Consider the following 19800-nt stretch of genomic DNA (forward strand, 5'->3'; position numbering starts at 1 on the left):
ATTAAAAACAATACAAGTAAAGATGTCACAAGTTCAGATTGATTAAGATTGTGATGTTATTGCCAATGGTATGTTCCCAGCCATAACCTGAGCAAGTAGACAGACACACATGAACATACAAAGATACCTGGCTTTATTAACGGTAGTATGATTTAGTATCTGGAAAAAGCAGTTGCCTGTCTCTAGTAGTAAATAATGCATCTAGAAGTATGTTGTCCTGAGCTTTGGCACTGCTACACTATTGACATTTCCCTCAGTGTTGTCATTAGTGCTTTGTGAAGATCAAAGTACACATTTTCCAAACCCTAGCAAAAACAGTTGGACTACTGTGAGTGTTTGTCAGCTGTAGCTAGTTTTTCTGCTCCGGTTTGCAGCCTATCAGAGAACAGTTAAACACTTCCTCTGACTAGATCCCAGCAGGGAAATAAGATACTGCTGAATGTGGTAAATATGCAGTTATCTCTCTCTCTACCTCTCTTGCCCTGTCTTTCGTTAAGCTCTACAGGGAAAGGAGGATAGGAAAGTATGACCCTTGGGGTGTCTATGACGTGCTGAACCCTCCCATCTGTGCCCCCCTTCTTCAAACCTGTGCTAACTCTCCTCCAGGGGCCACTATACCAATCTGTGTGTGTGTGTGTGTGTAAGACAGAGTGTGAGCATGTGTCTTGGTGTGCGTGTTAAAGGGGGGTGCTGACTGAGGTCCTGGGTGGCTCACTAGAACTGCTGTGTGTGTCAGTTCCTGCAGGAAGCCAGAGTCCCATGACACACACACACACACACGCACACACACCTATCTCAAACTCTTCCTCCCATAAAAACATACTGTCCCATATTTCCTTACTCAGCCACTCAATTTGGAGTTGGTAACATCAGTTCCCTACCCCAGTGTCCTCTGCATCACATGTTCATTCTTTCACTGCATGTTTGTTTTTTTTCTATCGACACATTTTTTTGGGGTCTTTTTTTGCCCCTTAACAGTTATTTTAACTCTTTATCTGCCCTCTCTGTGTTTGTATGAGAAAGAGCTGTAGCTGCATATCCCTTATTCAAGCAGACTTGTTTTTGCACACCAAAAAGACCTTGTTTCCTTTACTCCCTGGGAGATGGTGTTGACAAGGATAGGGTGAGAAAACATGGGAGAGAGAGATATACCTTCCCATCCTGCTATGAAATTCATCCACCCCTCCGCTCTTCTCTGCACTCCTTTTTGCCTCTCTCTTTCGCTTTCTCTGGAAAATGTGTGTTGAGTTTGGAAAGACCCGCAGGAGAGAAGGCGGAGGGAGGTGGGAGGGTGACTTGAAGGGAATAGCATTAAGCCAACTTATTCTCCCTTTTTGTACATCTCCTCCTCCCCTTTCTTCCTCCCCACTGGTCTTTCAGGCCCCGGAGAGGCACCCGCAGAGGCCAAAGGTGCCCCTAACCCTTCCCTTCTTTCTCTCTGCCCTTGCTGCCCCTCAGTGGGACAGGAAAAAAAACTTGTCCCCTTCCTCTCTTGTTTCCTATGTTGTTCCCTCGCTCCCCTGGTGTGCTGGGGGAAGAAAAAGAAAGAAGTTGCAAAATATAGAGAAAGGATATAAGAGTAGAAAAAGAGCAGGTAGAGTTTTCAGATTTCTTTGTATGTCCAGTATTTTTTGTCAGAGAATAGACATGGAAGGCAGGAGTACTCTTTAGCAGCATGCTTTTGACAGTGTGCTGTAGACTACACATACACACATTGACACACATGATTCTGTGTTACACTCCGATTCTTGTAAGAGTCACACAAGGATAGAGCCAATGAGTCATTGTGGAAAAGGTTTGTCAGGTCCCCAAGCTGAAACTGAGAGACTTTCAGCATTATGGTTATTCACATCTCTTTCTCTTTCTCTCTCTCTCTCTCTGTGTGTGTGAGTGTGTGTGTGTGTGTGTGGTGAGACAGACATGACTGGTCAGTTAGAATGTTTACCTTGCTATTTACTACAATATGTTATAAATTAAATGTTGAATCTAACATTAACACTCAGTAGCTCCTTCTTCACTAATTATTAAGAGTTGCCCTTTGTTTTGCTCACTGCTCTGTGTCAATGGGGTGTTATTGTTATTTCAGCTCTAAGCTGGCAGTGGAGGTAGTCACTGCACCTCAAGAACAGTAGATGCCCTGACATGAAAGCTCAATCATAATTCTAATTACAGAACACCGGATTGTTCTCCTAACATTACATACTGGGTTGGCATTTGATTTTTTTTTTTACTAATACAAAATGAGCAAAGAGGACAAAAGTGGCTTAAATAGAGGTTTTCTTGGCAGGAAAGTACTTTGATCTCTATGAAAAGGAGGAAATTGTCTGATTTTTAATAGCAAATGCACAGAGTATGTTATAGAAGCAGAGAGAATGAGATTACAGGCAGCATCACTCCCCTTCTAGTTCCTGTAATATCTTTATGATGGCCAGAGCTGAGAAAAACAGGACACTGGTCCTTCGCTCTCTCTCTCTCTCTCCCTCCCTCTCACTCACTGTCTTTCTCTTTTCTTTTGCTTCCCCTGTCTCTCTTCCTCTTCCTCTATCGCTCTCTCACCGCTAGCCTCTGGAGGTCCATAATGTAGTTTTAATTTCCCCAAGGCTGCCACAGGAAAACAGTTCTTGTGTATGTCTGTGTGAACTCTTATTGTCTGCTTGTGACAGTGCACAGTGCATCTGTGTTTTTGTCTGTTTTGCAGCATTTACGCCCTGTGCTTGTTTGGTTGTAATTTTTTTTGGTGTGTTGTGTGCACAAAAATTAAAATAAGCAGCTCAGTCAACTTATTTGTGAGTTTGCTCTTCTGACGATCCTCGTGAATCTGTGCATTGCTTTCTGGCAGATTTTTGTGTATATGCAGTTTGTTTGTGTGTCTTTTTTGCTTCCTTCCATGACGTGAATGGCTCTTTCATCATCCTGTTTCCAGACATTGGTGTTGGGTGCTGCTCTCCCTTACCACAGCACATCCCAGGGGTGTTTGTGTATGTGTGTGTGTGTTTTTGTTTGACTGGTACTCTGAGGCTCAGCAGATCTACTCCCGGGGGGTGGGGGTGGTGGTGGTACTGTGAAAACACAAGCACACACACACAGGCTATTGGGGTACATGAGGTAGGAGGTAAATGAGAGGAGGTGAGGAGAGATGAGCTTCTTTATATAGCCACCTAACATACCCACACAGTAGCACTCACAAACAGGGGAGGCAGTGGGCGAAAAAGGGGTGAGGGAGGGATTCTCCTGGGAGGCAGAGAGCAGGCCTGTGTTGTTGTGTCCAGCTGCACCTGTTCAGTCTGTGTGTTAGTGTGCATCTGAGTGTGCACTCAGTGCCAAATGTGTCCACCGCTCTTTGTATCTTCCCACTTTTCAACATTGTGAGCTCAAATAGGTATGCCATTGGGTTGACAGTTACCGCCCAACCAGCAGTGTTTCCTCATTGTAGTAGTTTAAGTAGAGCAACACTGGATCCATACTATATGTAGTCTACAGTGTTCTCGGTACCACATGTACTTAGTACACAGTGAGGCCAAAGTAACAATTACAGCAACACAAAATACAGGCTTCAAATTAATCACCAAAAACAAGAATGTAGTCTTCACCCACATTACATTACAATATATGTTATATTTTGTATAAAAACGTGTATATATGAATACAATTGTACAATTGTTTTAAGTGACCTACTGAGACCAAAGGGACAGCTGTGCCTGCATTTTGACGAAGGCACACCATACTGTCTCTAAAAGACTACAAAATCTCTCTCAATTAATCGGACTGTTTTTGTTGTTACTACACTTCTTGCAGTTGTATGCAAAGCAAGACCAAAAAATAATCCTTGACCTCCATAAAAAAACTGCTAAATGTATTTTTTGTAACATTTATTTACTCTGATATTACCCTTGATCTGATTGCAATCCTTTCCATTGGGGATTATCTGTGTTTCTGTCAGTCAAGCAAGTTATGCAGTTCTGATTTTAACCTCATGGCTAGTGAGTGTGATGGGTACTCAGCTAGCTGCCTGTAAATCCTGGTCCAGTGTAGGGTGTAAAGTGGAGTAGAATGAAAGCCTTGTGTCGAAGCTGTTGGGTTTCTAAACATTCTCCTGGAAGCTTGACACACACACATTTCCACTCTTTGATTTCTCTTTTAGGCATACACAGACAGAGATGTGTGTGTGTTTCATGCATGCTTGGCTGGCAGATATACATCTCTCTGAGCTGCAGAGTGTGTCCCAGACAGGCCACAGTACCAGCTCCTGGCTGCCAAGTCTAACACTTGAATAACTACCTTACCTTTGCAGTATTACAGTATGTTTTATTCCCCTTTAACTCACCCTGTAGCTCTGGCACACTTCTTCAGTGCTCTTCTATCACCCTGGGGCAGTTCAGGAGCATTTCTCAGAGTTCATTAGTTCCCTAGTTTTCTTCCCACAGGATATATTGAGATGTACAGCGGTCATGCTGACAGTGTGTGTTTGATTTTTGGCGTTCCAATTTGTGTCTCAACTAGTTTATCTTGGCAAATGCTCACAACAGTGCCATGAAACCAAACTCAGTGTAGGACAGAGTGTATCCACACAGTGTACCTGGATCTAGCATTCTCTGTTCATTTGATATCCTGCCTCTGTAAGCTGAGAGGGAGTAAACTCTCTGCATGTCTTTGTCTCTCCCATCTAGTATGCTTATTATCATTTAGCTCAATAATTACCTTGATGAACTCATTTTAATGTGGTTAATGAGAGAAAACATACACGCAACGAACACACGAACATCCACACATACTCTTCAGTGAGCCTAACGAGTGGTGATTAGTGGGTCTCAGCTAGGCGTGGCTAGGCTGTGTAACATCATTCTGCACTGTGGACTCTGCTAATTCACTTCTCTTTATCTAATTACCCAGGGTGCACACACAAACTCACACACACATGCACTGATACACCACACACACAAACGCACGCACCACCTGCATATATCTTTCCTGCAGATATGCAAAGTGACCTCATTATTCCTGAGGTATCCATTTATATATTTATATTTTTATCTGTTAATAAACAGCCCATTGTCCTCGGGTTACTGAGGCTGGTGGGTACAGCCAAGAATATTGCTTATTACCTTTTCTCAAGAGACACAGAGTGTAAAAACATCTTTTCTCAACATCCTTACCTGATGTTGTGAGCTGTCACACAATTAGGCCTCCATATGAAAATGATCTTAAAAATAGGCCGTAATACTTAATCCGACTTTGAAAGGTGAATTCATTGTCCCTGAATGTGTGATGATCCCACTTGTTTTTTTGTATGTGGTTAAAACCAGTCATATGGTTTCATATTGTGAAACCACTCTCCCACCAAGTTGATACCTCTGCAACACATTACATAGATGTCTGGCATGCTTTCAGGGTATACTAATACACTTTTAGTTAGATTTAAAGTAACAAATTCTCTCTTTAAATATTCAGTTTAAGATTATTACCCATAGATATGTTAAATCAGATGCAACAGCTACTTAGTAGACCACATTGATAGTTTAACACCATAAGACTTTATCTTAACACAAAAAAGAAAGTGGATAATTTAGTGTTCTTTCTGAAAAAAGAGAAACCTTTCTTTTTTTGCATACCCAAGCAATGGCTTTTAATCCAATCCAAGAATTCCTAGAATACCGCTGGTTTTCTGTCCTAGCAGGTAGTTAATTTCATGTTCCTGCATTCACCAAGTGTTATTCAGTCCCTCATTATATGGCCAGTATAAAAATGAGCAGGGTTCTGTGACTCAATGGCTGGTATAAACCCACTCCTCTGAAACATATGCTTTTAGAGGGACATTAAAATCTTATTTTTCGTATTGTAGGGGAACTAGGATTTTCATATTTTCTGTAGTTAAATTGTAGGACATGATTTTCAATCATTGTGTGCCTCTGTGGATGATGTAAGAATGAAACAGGGTGTCTGTGTTTGGGATTGAAAGGATTGTGTGTGTGTGAGTGTGTGTGTGTTTATGTGTGTGGTGTGTGTTAGAGAGAGAATGTGCAGTTATTCCTGGCATAGGGACAGTCTGTGACTCAGAGATAATGGTTCTCAGTAGAGTGTGTGTGTGTGTGTCTGTGAGAGACTACAGCTATATCTCACGGATGTGTGTGTTGTGTGTGTGTGAAACAGAGAATGAGAGTGTTATTTGCTAGGGACCACTGTCATACTATTCAATCAATATCCCAGCACACACACAGACACACATAGACACACACACAACCGCCCACCCCTCTGCACCCAAAGCACCCATGGGAGTTGCCTGCTTTCATTAAGTTGGCCTGCTGCTTCTTTCTCATGTGGTTGGGGGTGGGAACATCATAGAGGAAGAAAAAGGTGGTGTGAGTGAGTTTTGTAAGAGAACAGAAAGGTGAGTAAAAAAGATCAAAAGCATCTTTTGGCTGAAGGTAGAATGTTGTTTTTGAGCGTACTCCCCTCCTTAAGCAGTTGCGTAGCATACAGATTGAAGGTGGCATTTAGAAAATGGCTTTGGGTCAAACTTGGTGACCACCGAAGTTGTTGGATCCAAATTCTGAATCCTGTATGGTAGCCTTTGTGGACTTGCAAGCTGTAGTTCAGATGGAAAAGAATTGTCTTGTCATCTTTCTGAGGGATTGTGTTGATTTTCTCCTGTAATTTTATTTGCTTTTTTACCTGACTATTCTAATGCTCTCGTTCTGTAAACATACCACTAAATAATTAACATGCAGAACATAGATTTAAATGCAATGTTATGCACACTCTTCCAATAAAAAAGTGCAGCTGAGTAATGACCCTTAAACCGTTTTCAGTGGTCGCTGTCTGATCAATAGGTGCTGAAAATCCTCATCAGTTCATAAATCCAAATTCATTGACTAAAATAATCACACTAAAGCAGTGATGTTTGACAGTGCACACGGTGGACAAATATGCTATAAATGAGTCTATGCATGCAATTGTGCAAATATATTGCTGATTTAAAGGAATGACAAGTCATATTGCCCCCAGTGCTGCATCAATAAAAACCTCAAGACAAAAAGTGAGAGGGGCAGACTTACTGTGTGGATATGTGTTTTTGGTAGCTGTAACAATTTTCTGCTATTAAACCTACCTTTGTAGTGTATGTCTATGATGAGAAGACAGTATTACACACAAACTGACTAACACACTGTGACTAAGCCAGGAGGCCTGCATGAGAGTGGTAATGATCATAGGAGCTGCAGTATCTAGTTGGAGCTCTGAGTAACTGCTCTTTTGATGGACCCCCTATCTACTTCTCTCTGAGATCCATAAGAGGACACATAATTATCCTTTCCCTGCATGGAGTGATGTGTGTGGGAAGCAGAGCACCATACAGATCCATGTGTAAACAGAAACACTACCAACTGCTTTAGCTACCCTTGTACTGTTATCTTCCTTTTGTTATGACACCCAGCTCCCTCTTGATCCCACTGTACTGTGATTGGGGGCTGTACACCAAATAATAAGATGAGTAGACAAAAAACAAAAAACAAAACAAGGAAGAGAGGAAAATAGAGAGGGTTCAAGATGGAGAGCTTTCATCTGTCTGCTCCCTCTGTTGCTATGACAGCAGGTTGTGTTGGCATGCACAGAAGTTGGCGCTGGCCTCACCTCTGGCATCAGGGCACCCTAGGGAGATTGTGTGTGTGTGTGTGTGTGATTCTGTTGTGTGTGTGTATGTATATTTTTTCTATTCACTAAAATAAATACAATAATGTTTAGTCTGTTTTTAAACATTGTAGAATTCAGTGTTTTTTTTTTTGCAAATGTACAAACATATCAGACGCAGACATACAAGTATTTTTTAACCAAAGAAAAAAAAACTTAATGCTTTTACCTGTATACAGAGAAGCACACCCTGCTGATATCTTCAGTTTTTGTCTGACATCCATCTATATACTACTACATTCCAGCATGTGTGTATTTATTTACATACGTTTAAGGTGTTTCTTATAAGTGCACATCTGTGTGTTTACTAAATATCTGTGTACATGTATGGGCAATGACCTGCATATATACACTGGTGTGTATGTAAGTGTGCACATGTGTGTACATGTTCTGTCAGCCAAGGGACCGCTTTCTCTCCCTGGCCAGACGGTGCTCTCACCACTGGACAGATGGCCAACACCCTCCCTCGCTTCTTCACCATCCCTCCATCCATTCCTCCTTCTCTCCCTCTATCACTGTCTTCCCTCTCCTGCAGCCCCCCAAACACCCCATCACCTCAGTCCCTCGTTCCCCATCTCCCATCTCCCAGCATCCCTCTGTCCCTCTTTCCCTTCATACCTCTCCCATAATAAATCAGAGGACGGAGCCTCTGTGCTTCACTTGATTCACGAACAGACTTTCTCCCTATAAAGTCGTAGACTTAGCTTCTGTGTGTGGCAGAGAGATTTTGTTCCTAATAATGAAGTCAAAATATGTGCTAAGAATAGCATGTATTAATAAGATAAGATGTATTTTGCCAATTATACACATAAAATTAATTTGCGATGGACAAAACTGACTTAGAGCTTAATCCTTTTGACCTGTAATTACTGTCACTAAAGTTTTTATTAAAATGAAATGGTTTATTGATTCTCTGTATTAGCCAGAACTCAAATTTAGATTTAACATCACTGGGTTAACAATAACAAGGTGGAGTGTGCTTATTTTGCATATTTTCTCAGAAGTAGTTATTTGTTATTGTTTTCATCTCCTTAATGCTGTCTGTATTACTACCTCTCCTGTCCTCTCCTCTTTCCTCACTCTTCTCTCCTCTCTTAAGCCAAGAGTCTTCAGTGTCAGTCCTATTGGATCCTCAGCGTTTATAATGTGATAATAAGGTGTGAAAATGGAGACACAATGGAGCAGATAGGATTGAGCTGAAACAGCCTTCCACTGGTCCCCCTCTCACCCTCTCCTGCAGGACACACACATTCACCCACATAAGTGACATACTAAAATGATAACCTGCCCTCACTGTAATTACCAATGACATGTCATTGGTTATTAGGTATAGGTTATAGGTAAAAATGAACCCAATTCAAAATGACAGTATTCAGCGATATAAGATCAAAAAAAATTAAAATAAAATGTTTTTGTGAATGTTTAGACGTCCTGGCCTCAGACAGAGAAGCAGAGCCCAAAGAAGGTCAAGGGGCAGGTGCTGAAGATGGAGAACAAGAGGAGCACGATGAACGAGATGACAGAGATCATGATGACGACCTAGATGACGAGTCCATCTTTACTTGTGACAACTGTCAACAGGACTTTGACTGTCTGGCCGAGCTCACCGAACACAGAACCAACCACTGCCCAGCAGGTAAGATTCATAATATAATTAGTTTCTATATAAACCAGGCTCATCACGTTGCTTCAGTGTAATTTACGTTTTAAGAACACTGTATTGCACAGCCAGCAGTTAGTGGTGCACAACATAATACTTTGTAAAATGTATAATTAATTAATTATTTTTTTTTAATCTTATGACTTGTCATAAGAGTGTATAATTTAAGCTTGCTCTTCAGTAAAAAGGATGGTATGCTTTCAGAAAGGTACAGCTGCATCGTGCAGAATCTCCAGACTTATGGTTTCCTGGGTGACATCAGCCCTCCCATTTTTTTGAATACCTATATCTATTGGAATCAGTTATACCCATATGTTCCACAGGGACAGACTTGTGCAAGTGCATGTACACACACTAACATACACACAAAGCCCATTATTAGTACTGGTGTAATTAATGGAGTGGCTGAAAGGAACGCGGCAGGGGCATCTGGTTCCTACAGATTAATCCAAACGCTCCCTTAACAAGCCAACACACTCACTTACTAGCTACTGCAAGGCAGTCTCCTCTTATTGTGTGAGGGGGTGTGTGTGTTTACTTTTGATAGGGGGATGAAAAATATGGGGGTTAGCAGGGCTTTGTTTAAACTGGTAAAGATAGTGTTTCCAGAGACTGTGTAATGTAGATGGTAAGACCCTTGCCTCAGCAACCTCTTGTTCACCCGCAGGCTTGACATCCAATCCCACCAGAGTTTAACACACAGTGCTGGGTCTCACATACAGGTTAGGGAGGTGTGAGGGGAATGTAGTAAGAGAGGAATAGTTCTTTGTTTACCTTTTATTAGATGATCTGCAGTGAAATAACACAGTAAAATATGTAGAGCAAAAAAAAGAATGGAATGTGATGAAGGTCACACCTGGGCGGTGGTATCAGGTTGTATACATGTTTAACACCAGAATTTATGAATAGGATTTACAGTTGGCCGTATATGTGAATAGTTCTGATGCAACAACGGGAATACGACAGAAAAAAAGTGCTCTGTAGGATAGTATAAATGTTTAGTTTTGGTCAGAACTGTATGTAGATCTAAAATTAGTTAAAATGCGACATTTAATGCTTTCTAATCAGAAGCCAATTAAAACATCAAGATCATTCTTTTCCAGAATAATAAACACACACTTTTCTACTTATCCAGTAGTAGTGAACACTTGGAGAGTATCGCATCGCCAAAAGTGCAGGGCTGCTGTCAGAGCGCAGGATGTGGCCTGTGATTTTAGCAGAGGAGTCTGGGGAGGGCTACATGTTGCTGAGCGAGAAAGCTAAGAGAGGGAGGGGAGGGTAAGAGGGAGCTCAGAAGAAAGAAATGAAATGAAATGATAAAACATGTTTTTCCCTGGAGAAAGAGTGGTTGAGATTGCGGAGTAATCCCACAGCTCGACAGGATGCGTGTGTACTTGCATGCAGGGTTTTGTGTACTAGAGTTCATCCCTGTGTTGGTGTGTATCACTGTGTATGTGGTCGTACATGTGTACTTGCTTTATGTGTGTGTAAGTAAGCATGTAGGAGAGAGTGTGTGTGTGTGTGTGAATTTAGCGGTGGGACCACGACTCTTATTATTGAGGAGAAGGCTAAGTAAAAACACAGAATAAAGAATCCTTTTAAATTCTCTACTGGAGACTCCTGGGAGTTAGGGCATGGGACACACACACACACACACTCAAATCGTGCAGCCTACTGGGGATAAACACACGCCATTCTCGATCTGCATGAGAGAGTTAATGTGTTCATGCATTTTGTAGTTTGATGTAGTTTGATGTTTGTCCCCGAGCAGAAACCAAACAACTCAGACATCAGCCATCTTGGTTGGGGGTGACAGATGGGGCCATCTTGCCAGAAGTAGCTAGCTATGATGTTAGCTTGCTGTTAGCTTTGCATCAGCATGAAACAAGACAAAACAAGCCTCAGATTACTCCCTGTCTGTCATCTTTCCCAAAACATTGCATGAGACAGCACTGCTATACAACTTATGACTCTAGATGTACTGAATTTGCTGCTTTCCTTTGTTAGTGATGAAGTCCTTTAGATTTGTTAGTGATTTACTCTGTACTTTGGCCTGTAATATTTACCTGTTATTGAAAGTCAGTTATTAGTAATTGAATTGCCTAATATGCATCAGTGAGTCCCAGGTGCCGGCTTGTGAACAATGTTAGTTAGTGGTGTTTTCTCTGTAGAAAAAGCAGCAGTATCTGTAATGCTAACTATACTGTTGTAGCAAATGGGTCCCAGGTTAGCAGCTAGCTGCGGCTGTAACATTGAATGGGTCCCAGGTGCGAGAGTGAAGCACCAAGTAATTCACTGCCACTCTAGCAGAAGGCCTATAAAGAGGCACCATTAATTTGAGTGGAAATTGGACAAATACTCACACACACTCAGTTGCACGGATCAATGACACATAAATGTGTGTACACCCACTCAAACACGCACATACCCACAGACCCCACACATCTGGTTAATGTTATGCCACATTAATGTGCATGAGCCTGATAGCTCAGCTGGTTGTGTGTGTGTGATAGAGATTACGTGCCTCTATTACAATACCATTGTTATTCTGTTGCACTGCAGCTTTAAGCCAGTGTGACGGCTCTGCTTTAGAGTTGTGGATAAGATATTCTGTGTGTGTGTGTGTGCGTGTGTGTGCCTGATTCAACTGACAATAGGTCCTTCCTATGTCGTACTCAAAACACAAATGATTAAGACTGTTGTTGAATTACCGCCATGATTGTTAGTGTCTTGCCATTTATATTTTCAACTTTTCTACTTGGATAACAGGCTCTAGGTGAATTGGTTGTGTGTGTGATATTTGTGTGTGTGATGTGTGTCTAGTACTTTTAGTCTATGTGGGTCTGTATTTTGTGTGTGTGTGTGTGTACAGTATATGCAAGAAAGACAGACTGAGAGTGTGAGTCGGGGGAGTGTTGATGGGTCTCAGTAGGAGTCAGAATGTGGAGCAGGGGCTCCCTGAGGAGAGGAAGAGCGGAAAAAACCTCCTACAGATCAAATGGAGAACATTCTCTGGCCCTGCTCTGCCACATGAACACACACGGACACAAAACACAGACATGCACGCATCCTATTAGGGAAACCCAAAAGCTGTCTTACCTACCACAGCATTCCAAAGTTGGATCAGCATTATGTGTTTAGAGAATAACATGGCTATGGAGGCTCTGTATTTGTGCAGCCGTTGTCCATTTAGACAAAGACTGCATGTGCAAGGCATAAGACATTTTGTGCACACACATTCACATAGTTTTTGGAGCCAGCACACTATGTGAACGAGATGGATGAGAGGGCAAGAAATTGTTAAAGATGTCAGTAAAAAACACTTGAGAGAGAAGTAGAAGTGATGAGAAGGTAGGCATCGAGTAAACGAGGAAGCTGTCAGTCAAGGCAGGGGGGCGGAAACTGGCGCTGTCAGTGACAAATAGCAAGTCATTAACCCAGCTAGTCGCTTCTTAGATGGCGATGGTGTGGGTGGAAAATGGTGTATGTATGCGTGTGTGCAGGAGGAGAGCAGGATACTGTGCATATTCTCTCCAAAGGTATTTGTGAGGTCTCTGTTAATTGAGCACATACAGCTGCACTCTCGTCTTTTCTTTTTCCTTTCTCAGTGGGGGAGAGGAGAGATTACCGGGGAGCCTGTCTAGCTGGGAGGGAGCAGGAGACAAAGAGGGAAATGAGGGAGGAAAACGAAGAGAAGTAGCAAGTAGGAGTAACTAGGGGCAGGATGAAGGCAGGTGAGGAAAGGAGGGATGGGGAGTGGAGGTGAAATAAATATGCACACTAAAGGCATAGAAGGAAAGGGAAGAGGAAGAGAACACATGGAGCAGGGAGGAGATCGTGTCTGTTAGTGCATGGGCCCTTGGGTGACTGGTTTGTATCCCCTGGGACAGCTCCCCACTGCTAAGCTCTTACCGTCTGTCGCAACCCGCTGTCACAAACACACATGCAGAGAAACACCCTCTCAAGCACAGAGAAACACACACACACAGCACACGCATACCGCGCTGCGTCTGTCGTCAGGATAGCAGCTGAGTCCTGTGAGGCCAAGATTCTTATTAAAACCACAGATCACTTTCTACGAGAGAGAGAGAGAGTGGTAGGAGGGGCGTAATCTGAAACAAAATTACAGACAGCCTTATGCACTCTGGCTTGACACTCACTGTGTTTCTGGTCCAGTAGCTGCTGCTGATTGACAAAATAAATATCATGCTCTTTCATTCATTTTATTTTCACTCCTGCTGGCTTCAATCCTTAAACTCCTGTCTTTTCATTCTCCCTCTCTCTTGCCCTCTTCAACACCATGTGCCTCTCCCCCTTCCACACTTCCCTCCGTCCTCTCTGCCCCCCTTCCTTTCTTCCCTCTGTGTGTCTGTACCCGGGGGTGGCCCGAAGATTCCTGTGCTAAGCCCTTGGCATACATACAAGTGCACAGCGCACACACAGACACAGCTGGCTGCCGCTCAGGTTTTCCAGGGAGAGAGCAGGAGCCCGGCACCAGAGGAGAGGGGGATGGAGGGAGGAGAGCAGGAGCAAAAAAAAAAAAAAAGGGGGGGGGGGTACAACATGCAGAGAGAGAGAGGCAGGGATGGAGGGATTGCAGGGAGGGGGTGAGACAGAGAAGGGTTGTTGTGAAGTCATTTTTCATCACAGGGTTCATTTTTCACTGCAGAGTTCTCCCACTCTCTACATTGCTCTATTTCTCTTTATCTGTCCTCTCCTCCTCCTGTTCCCCTCCCTTGATCCCGCTTTGTCTCTCTTTATCTTCTCTTTTTCCTCTTTTTTTCCTGTCTCTCTCCCCCCTCTTTCCCCCATCTCTCTCCCTTTCTCTCTCCCTCTTGCCTAAACTCTTTCCATCCTCTCTCTGTCTCTCTCTCTTTCAGCCTAGTTTCTCCTTTATGAAATATGGATGGGAGCAGTTTTGGGCGCGCTGAGAGGTTTGCAGTCGGAGGGAGGGATGGAACTTGGGAACTGGCAAGGGAGAGAGGGAGGGAGAGGCAGAAAGAGAGAAAGAGAGGGAGGGATGGAGCTCGTGTCTCAGCAGACGTGCCTTGTGCATGCACCTAAACACCTCACTGAGCAATCTGTCAACATGTCAGCAACACATGTTTGGTAAAAAAAGAGAGAGAGCAGTTGGAAGGAGAGAGGAGAGGAAAAAAAATCTCCCCCTCCAGTGGGAGTAATGGCTCCCACCAGGGCTCTGGAAATGCTTTGAATTCAGCAGATTTCTATTGCGGGGTCCTCCCCCGGGGGCGTCTTTTTACAATGCCTGCATCTCAGAAATTTGAGCCCGAGGACCCCTGGGGGCGTCCTTTCATAATGCCTGAAAATGTAGGGTTATATTGTGTGCTCTTCCCCATGGGGCTTTTATTAATACCTGTATTCACTGCCACTGGAAATTACACAGGCGGCGCTGCAGGGGCCCACGCTCGCTCCAGGAAGGGAGAAAGACTCTGCAGGGACGTTTTCTCTCTTCTCCTCTCTCTTTTCTTCCCTTCTTTCCCCCATTCCCCCCCTCCTCCACCTTTCTTCCTCCTCCTCCTACTTTGACTCTCTTCCCTTTTTCTTACTTAATGCAAGAGTGAAAAAGAAGAATTTGCCAAAGGACATGAGAAAGTGTGTTCAGTGTGTGTGTTGGCATCAACTAACCCTCTTGTATTCAGCCCTACTTTGCTCAGAGGAAAAGAAACACTCGATTAAAAATGTAACTTCCTTCTTCCCATTTTCTTTCTCTCTCATCTCTCCTCTCTCTCTGTCCTTATGTGACTGTGTAGATCTAGCAGAGAGTAAATATTTGTGTGTGTGTGTCTGTGTTGGAGAGTGTCTCTATGCCTGTGTGGGAAGTGAATGTAAGGAAATGTTTAAATCTATAGTCCAGGATGGCGTGTGTGATCATTGCTCACTGAGTCCACCATAAAAACAGAGATGACTGCATCTGTCTCCGAACATTCATTAGAATTCTTCAGCCAAAGGGTTTGCTGCTTCTCTGTGTGACTATGTGTTTGTGTGTGCATGTATTGATCAAATATTTACACTGCAAGATTATAGAAATATACATTTACATATCTCTGAATAAATAAAATTTGTCTCATCTCCCCAGTCAGACTGTTTAGATTTCAGATTTAGAGGCGGCATGCCATTTTCTTGTCTTGAGTAGACATTGCATTTCATCCGCTCTACTTTCTGGCACCAACTAAACTCCAGATTCAAAAATTGTTGCCAACAGATGATAATCTTGGGCAGAGTATTAGTCAGAGTGATGTTCAAGTAGATATTTGACACACCTCCATTTAATTATTATTATTAGACACTATGTGACAAATATATTATTGTCTGGCATGCTTAGATGTTAAATATGCATGTGGGGAATAGGCACATATATCCTGGAAGAACAGAAAACAGACAGATGTGCGTTATATCATAAACCTGTGGGAAAACTTCTTCCAAACTGTTCCAAATTTCAGTGGTTCTTTTCAGGTGCATCACAGTTCCTATTATCATCTGATGAACGTCAGGTAGTTCTTCTCTGATCTACTTACTACACAATTAAAAACTCAAACCAATTCATGGCCAGAGTAAAAACAACCTGGTGTCTTAATGACACATTATCATACACAATTCGGTCTCAAGGTGTTTGTCATTCTGTGCAAAGTATTGCAAGAGAATGAGCTGCATCTCCCACAGGGGAACCTTGGGGAAAAAGCTTACAGGTAGAGGCTGTGGTGGGGTCTGACTTCTCTAGGTAGCAGCAGAGAATGAGCAGTATGTTTAACTGTGTAATTGGACCACAGGTTATTAAGGACAACAAGCTCAGCTGTTGACAGCAACACTTGAATACACTGTTGAAACAGGTTTACAATGTCTTCATTTCCAAAGAGTAGTGATTTCTCAGGTTTGTGTGTCATAGATTTTTTTTCTTCCACATTATAGATGACATCCCTCTTAACGCTTTTGAAGAAATGCTTGCTCTCAGGTGTTTCCTTAAAAAAAGTTGTTTTTTAGTTTAGCCAATGTAGATGTGGTTGTAAGTCAGAGGGTGCCTGTGCATCAATGCAGTGTACCATTGTGTATCTAAAGCCATCTTTCTCTATCTCTCTCTATCTTTTGCCATATATGTCCTTATCGGTTTGTGTGTATGTGGACAGATCAGGATAGAGATGTCATAAGGGCCATGTGTGGGCCTCTTCCATGTATGTGGGGGGGTTGTCTGGATAATGAGGAACAGGCCATTCCCTTGGATTCCTGCACCCCTGCCAACAGCCAGGACCCCTAGAACCTCAGCCCCCCTCCTTTCTTTTCTTTTTTCTCCCCCCCCCTCCTGCTGACACCTGGGACTCTTTTTCTTCCCCGTTACTCCCTCTATGCCTCTTCTTTCGCTCTTCCCAAGTGGAACGTGCCACCACCCTCCATTTGATACACTTCCCTATCTCTTCTTTTCTGCATTTCTATCTCTTTTTACATTCTTTGTCCACTTCCTTGTTTTCTCCCTTTTTCTTTCGCCCACCATCATGTACCTCTCCTCTCTTCTCTCCAGTCTTTCTTATAGCATACAGACCGCAGTGTCTCTCTCCTTCCTTGCTGTCCCTCCCTGCTGAGTTCTCGAACTCAAAACTGACCACATCCCTTCCTTTCACCCTCTCTCTTTTACTCCCTTCCCCCATAAACTCCCCCTATTCTCTCCCCATCATCTCTGTTCCCTGCGGAGCTGGCCCCAAAGCTCTGATCCCTTCCTTCATGCCCCATCCCTCCCCACTGTGCCCTCCTAAGACACACACACACGCATGCACCCTGTGGCGGCTGGCCCCAAAGCAGCCCGTTTGTCTCCCTCCCTCTGTTTTTCCACTTTTTCTTTCCCCTTTTCCCCACCTCTGTCTCCCACACCCTTATTGAGGCTTTAGATTTGTTATGCACTTCTCTTAAGCTGTTCTTCAAGTTTGACAATATTTATTACATTGTACATTTTGCGTTCTACCTTTTAATAGTAATTTCTTGTCATACACAGATGATGCTTGTACACTGAACTGTATAAGCAGCTGTATAGGCCCAATTGGCTACTGTATTTACACTACAGCTTTCCTTTATCAGTTTTATTGATAATCCTTTCTTTTAACTGTGGTACTAAAACATTCTATAAAAATGCATTTTTTATGACACAGAAGCTAAAGTTGATGATGCTGTGCATGGGTCTAATGCTGGCAGCTTGAAGCTTTGGCTTTGTCCACGCTGTGACTTTTAATACTTGCCCACCAAGAAGTTGTGTCACACTTCACACAACATCTTGAGTTCATACGGTTGTATTTTTCACTTTAATTTAGATTTGGTGATGTAACACTGTGAAGGATATGAAAACATACAGAGAGCTACGTTTAATTTAAAGGTGCTTTTAGATGTGCAGGTGAACACACACACAAACACACACACGCAATCACACACACACACCCACACACACACACACACACCCACACACCACCACACACCCACACACACACAGACACACACAGTTTCAGTCACAGACAGTGGTAGCAAAGGGCAGTGTACCGCAGGGAGAGGGCCTATAATAGTTTTAACCCAGTGCTCAGGTGTGACTCGCCTTTGTCCAGCCAAATGTCAGAGAAAAGCACAACTCCGGGGAGAGGGGTAGGGGGGTGGAGAGGTAGAGAGGAGGTTGAAGGGAGAGTGAGTCAGTGAGAATAGAAATGCAGAAAAGATTCATATAAGCAATACTACTCAAGAGACTGATCTAACAGTGGTGATATTTCCAGCTGACTCTTTAGTCAGATTAATACCAGACTATGTTTTCTCAGTAAGTCATCTGGCATTCTATATTAATGTACACAGTACTTACTGTTTTTACCCAAATGATTGAGTGATGGTTACGTCCAGCATGTGATTGGCTGCTTTGCCAGGCTGTCTTGTCTGGGCCACTGGTAATGTGGGGGCTGGGAGCCATGCTGTACTCTCCACGCCTCAAGAGCTCCCTTGGGGAGCAAGGGGACCAACTCTGCCAGCCTTTCTCTCACACTCCCATTTACCCCCACCCCAATGCTGAACACACACAGACACACACACACACACTGACGTCAGCTGCTCTGGGCCTTCTCCCCTGGGTGCTACCAGAACCCTTTGTTTCCCTCCCTCTCTGTTCCCTCCCTGCCTCCCTTCTCTCCATCTCTCCTTCCACCCCTCCTCACTTCTCTCCCTGTCCTTTGTCCCTAGAAATAGCTGTCCTGCTTACTGCCTGATTGGAATTCACTTCACTATGGGAAGTCACAGGGGAGGGCCATTGTCAAGTGTGTGTTTGTGTGTGCACATTCTTGTGTGTAAGTGCTTTTTTTTGTTAAATGATCATGAGGGCATGCATATTTCTTGTGGATGTGTGACTTGTGTAGGTGTGTGGTGGTTGCCATTGTATTGTCGAAATAAATAAGCAACAGTTTAAGTGAATATAATTGTGTTTTACATCTGTGGAGAAAAGATTGTTAAAATGCAAGTTTGTTTTTATTTTATTATAACAACAACCTTAAAGGAAACCACAAAGAGAGCCATTTTTCACATTGATTAAGCTTGTAATTTGAAACAAGAAACTGATCTGTTCACCTCTGACTCCAGAAAACTGTTAATAGTTGTGTGTTTTATGGCTTTTCACACCTTGCTGCTCCTGATGTTATTGCTTACATTTACTCTTTATCTATAAAGCACCTAAAGTTGAGTTTGCTGAGCCCTGCTGTTGAATTAGTGTAATGTTTCCATCACTATTTTGGGAACATTCCCAAGTAGCCTGTACGTTCTTTTGGTTCCTGGAGCGTGGTTCCTCCTTTCTCCCCCAGATTCGTATCGACTGAACAACCAGGACAAGCAGTTAATGGGTAATAACTGGTTAAATCTACACAGTCACAGTTTTCTTCCATGTAAACTATAATGAAAAGGCGTTGACTTTGTTGGCCTACAGTTTAACACCAGCATAGTCCAGAGATAATTATTTATCACGTCACCTTGAGAGTTTGGTGGATCCTACACTGCAATGGAAGCGGCATGACTAGGAAGAGCCTGTGGTGGAAAAATGCTACCATATCATCAGTTCAATTGAACATGCCATATTTCCTGTATCTGCAGTCATAAAATAATGGAGTATGTAGTTAATTATATTCTAACCCATCATATCAGTTAATGTATTAATGTATTGAGCGATGAATTCATCGTTACAGTGAACAGGTGAGAAAAATCATGCTTGGCTGTGTGTATGGAGGGCAGTTTTCAGTAATCAGGCAGCATATTTTTTCACTTTGATACATGTTTTTCATGCTGCTGTGCATGTACAGAACTGTAAGTGAACATTTTGTATGTGGGCTTCTCCTCAGTGTGTTTTCTGGGTGTGCGTGTTTGGGAGTTCATGCGTGCTTCTGCTCCCAGCATGAATCCAAGAATTGGGGTTAAGGAACTAGAGAATTCCTACATCGTAT

At 42.9% G+C, this 19800-nt stretch overlaps 1 protein-coding gene across 1 annotated transcript in view; it reads left to right on the forward strand.

Moving 5' to 3' along the window:
• Positions 1–19800, forward strand: part of znf423 (zinc finger protein 423) — a 112704-nt gene that overhangs the window by 17840 nt on the left and 75064 nt on the right. Inside the window, exon 3 of the mRNA XM_028408405.1 lies at positions 9110–9319. Within this exon, the coding sequence (XP_028264206.1) occupies positions 9110–9319 (210 nt within the window). The remainder of the gene's footprint in view (positions 1–9109; positions 9320–19800) is intronic.

The sequence above is a fragment of the Parambassis ranga genome, chromosome 6 (assembly GCF_900634625.1).
Source record: "Parambassis ranga chromosome 6, fParRan2.1, whole genome shotgun sequence".
NCBI lineage: Eukaryota > Metazoa > Chordata > Actinopteri > Ambassidae > Parambassis > Parambassis ranga.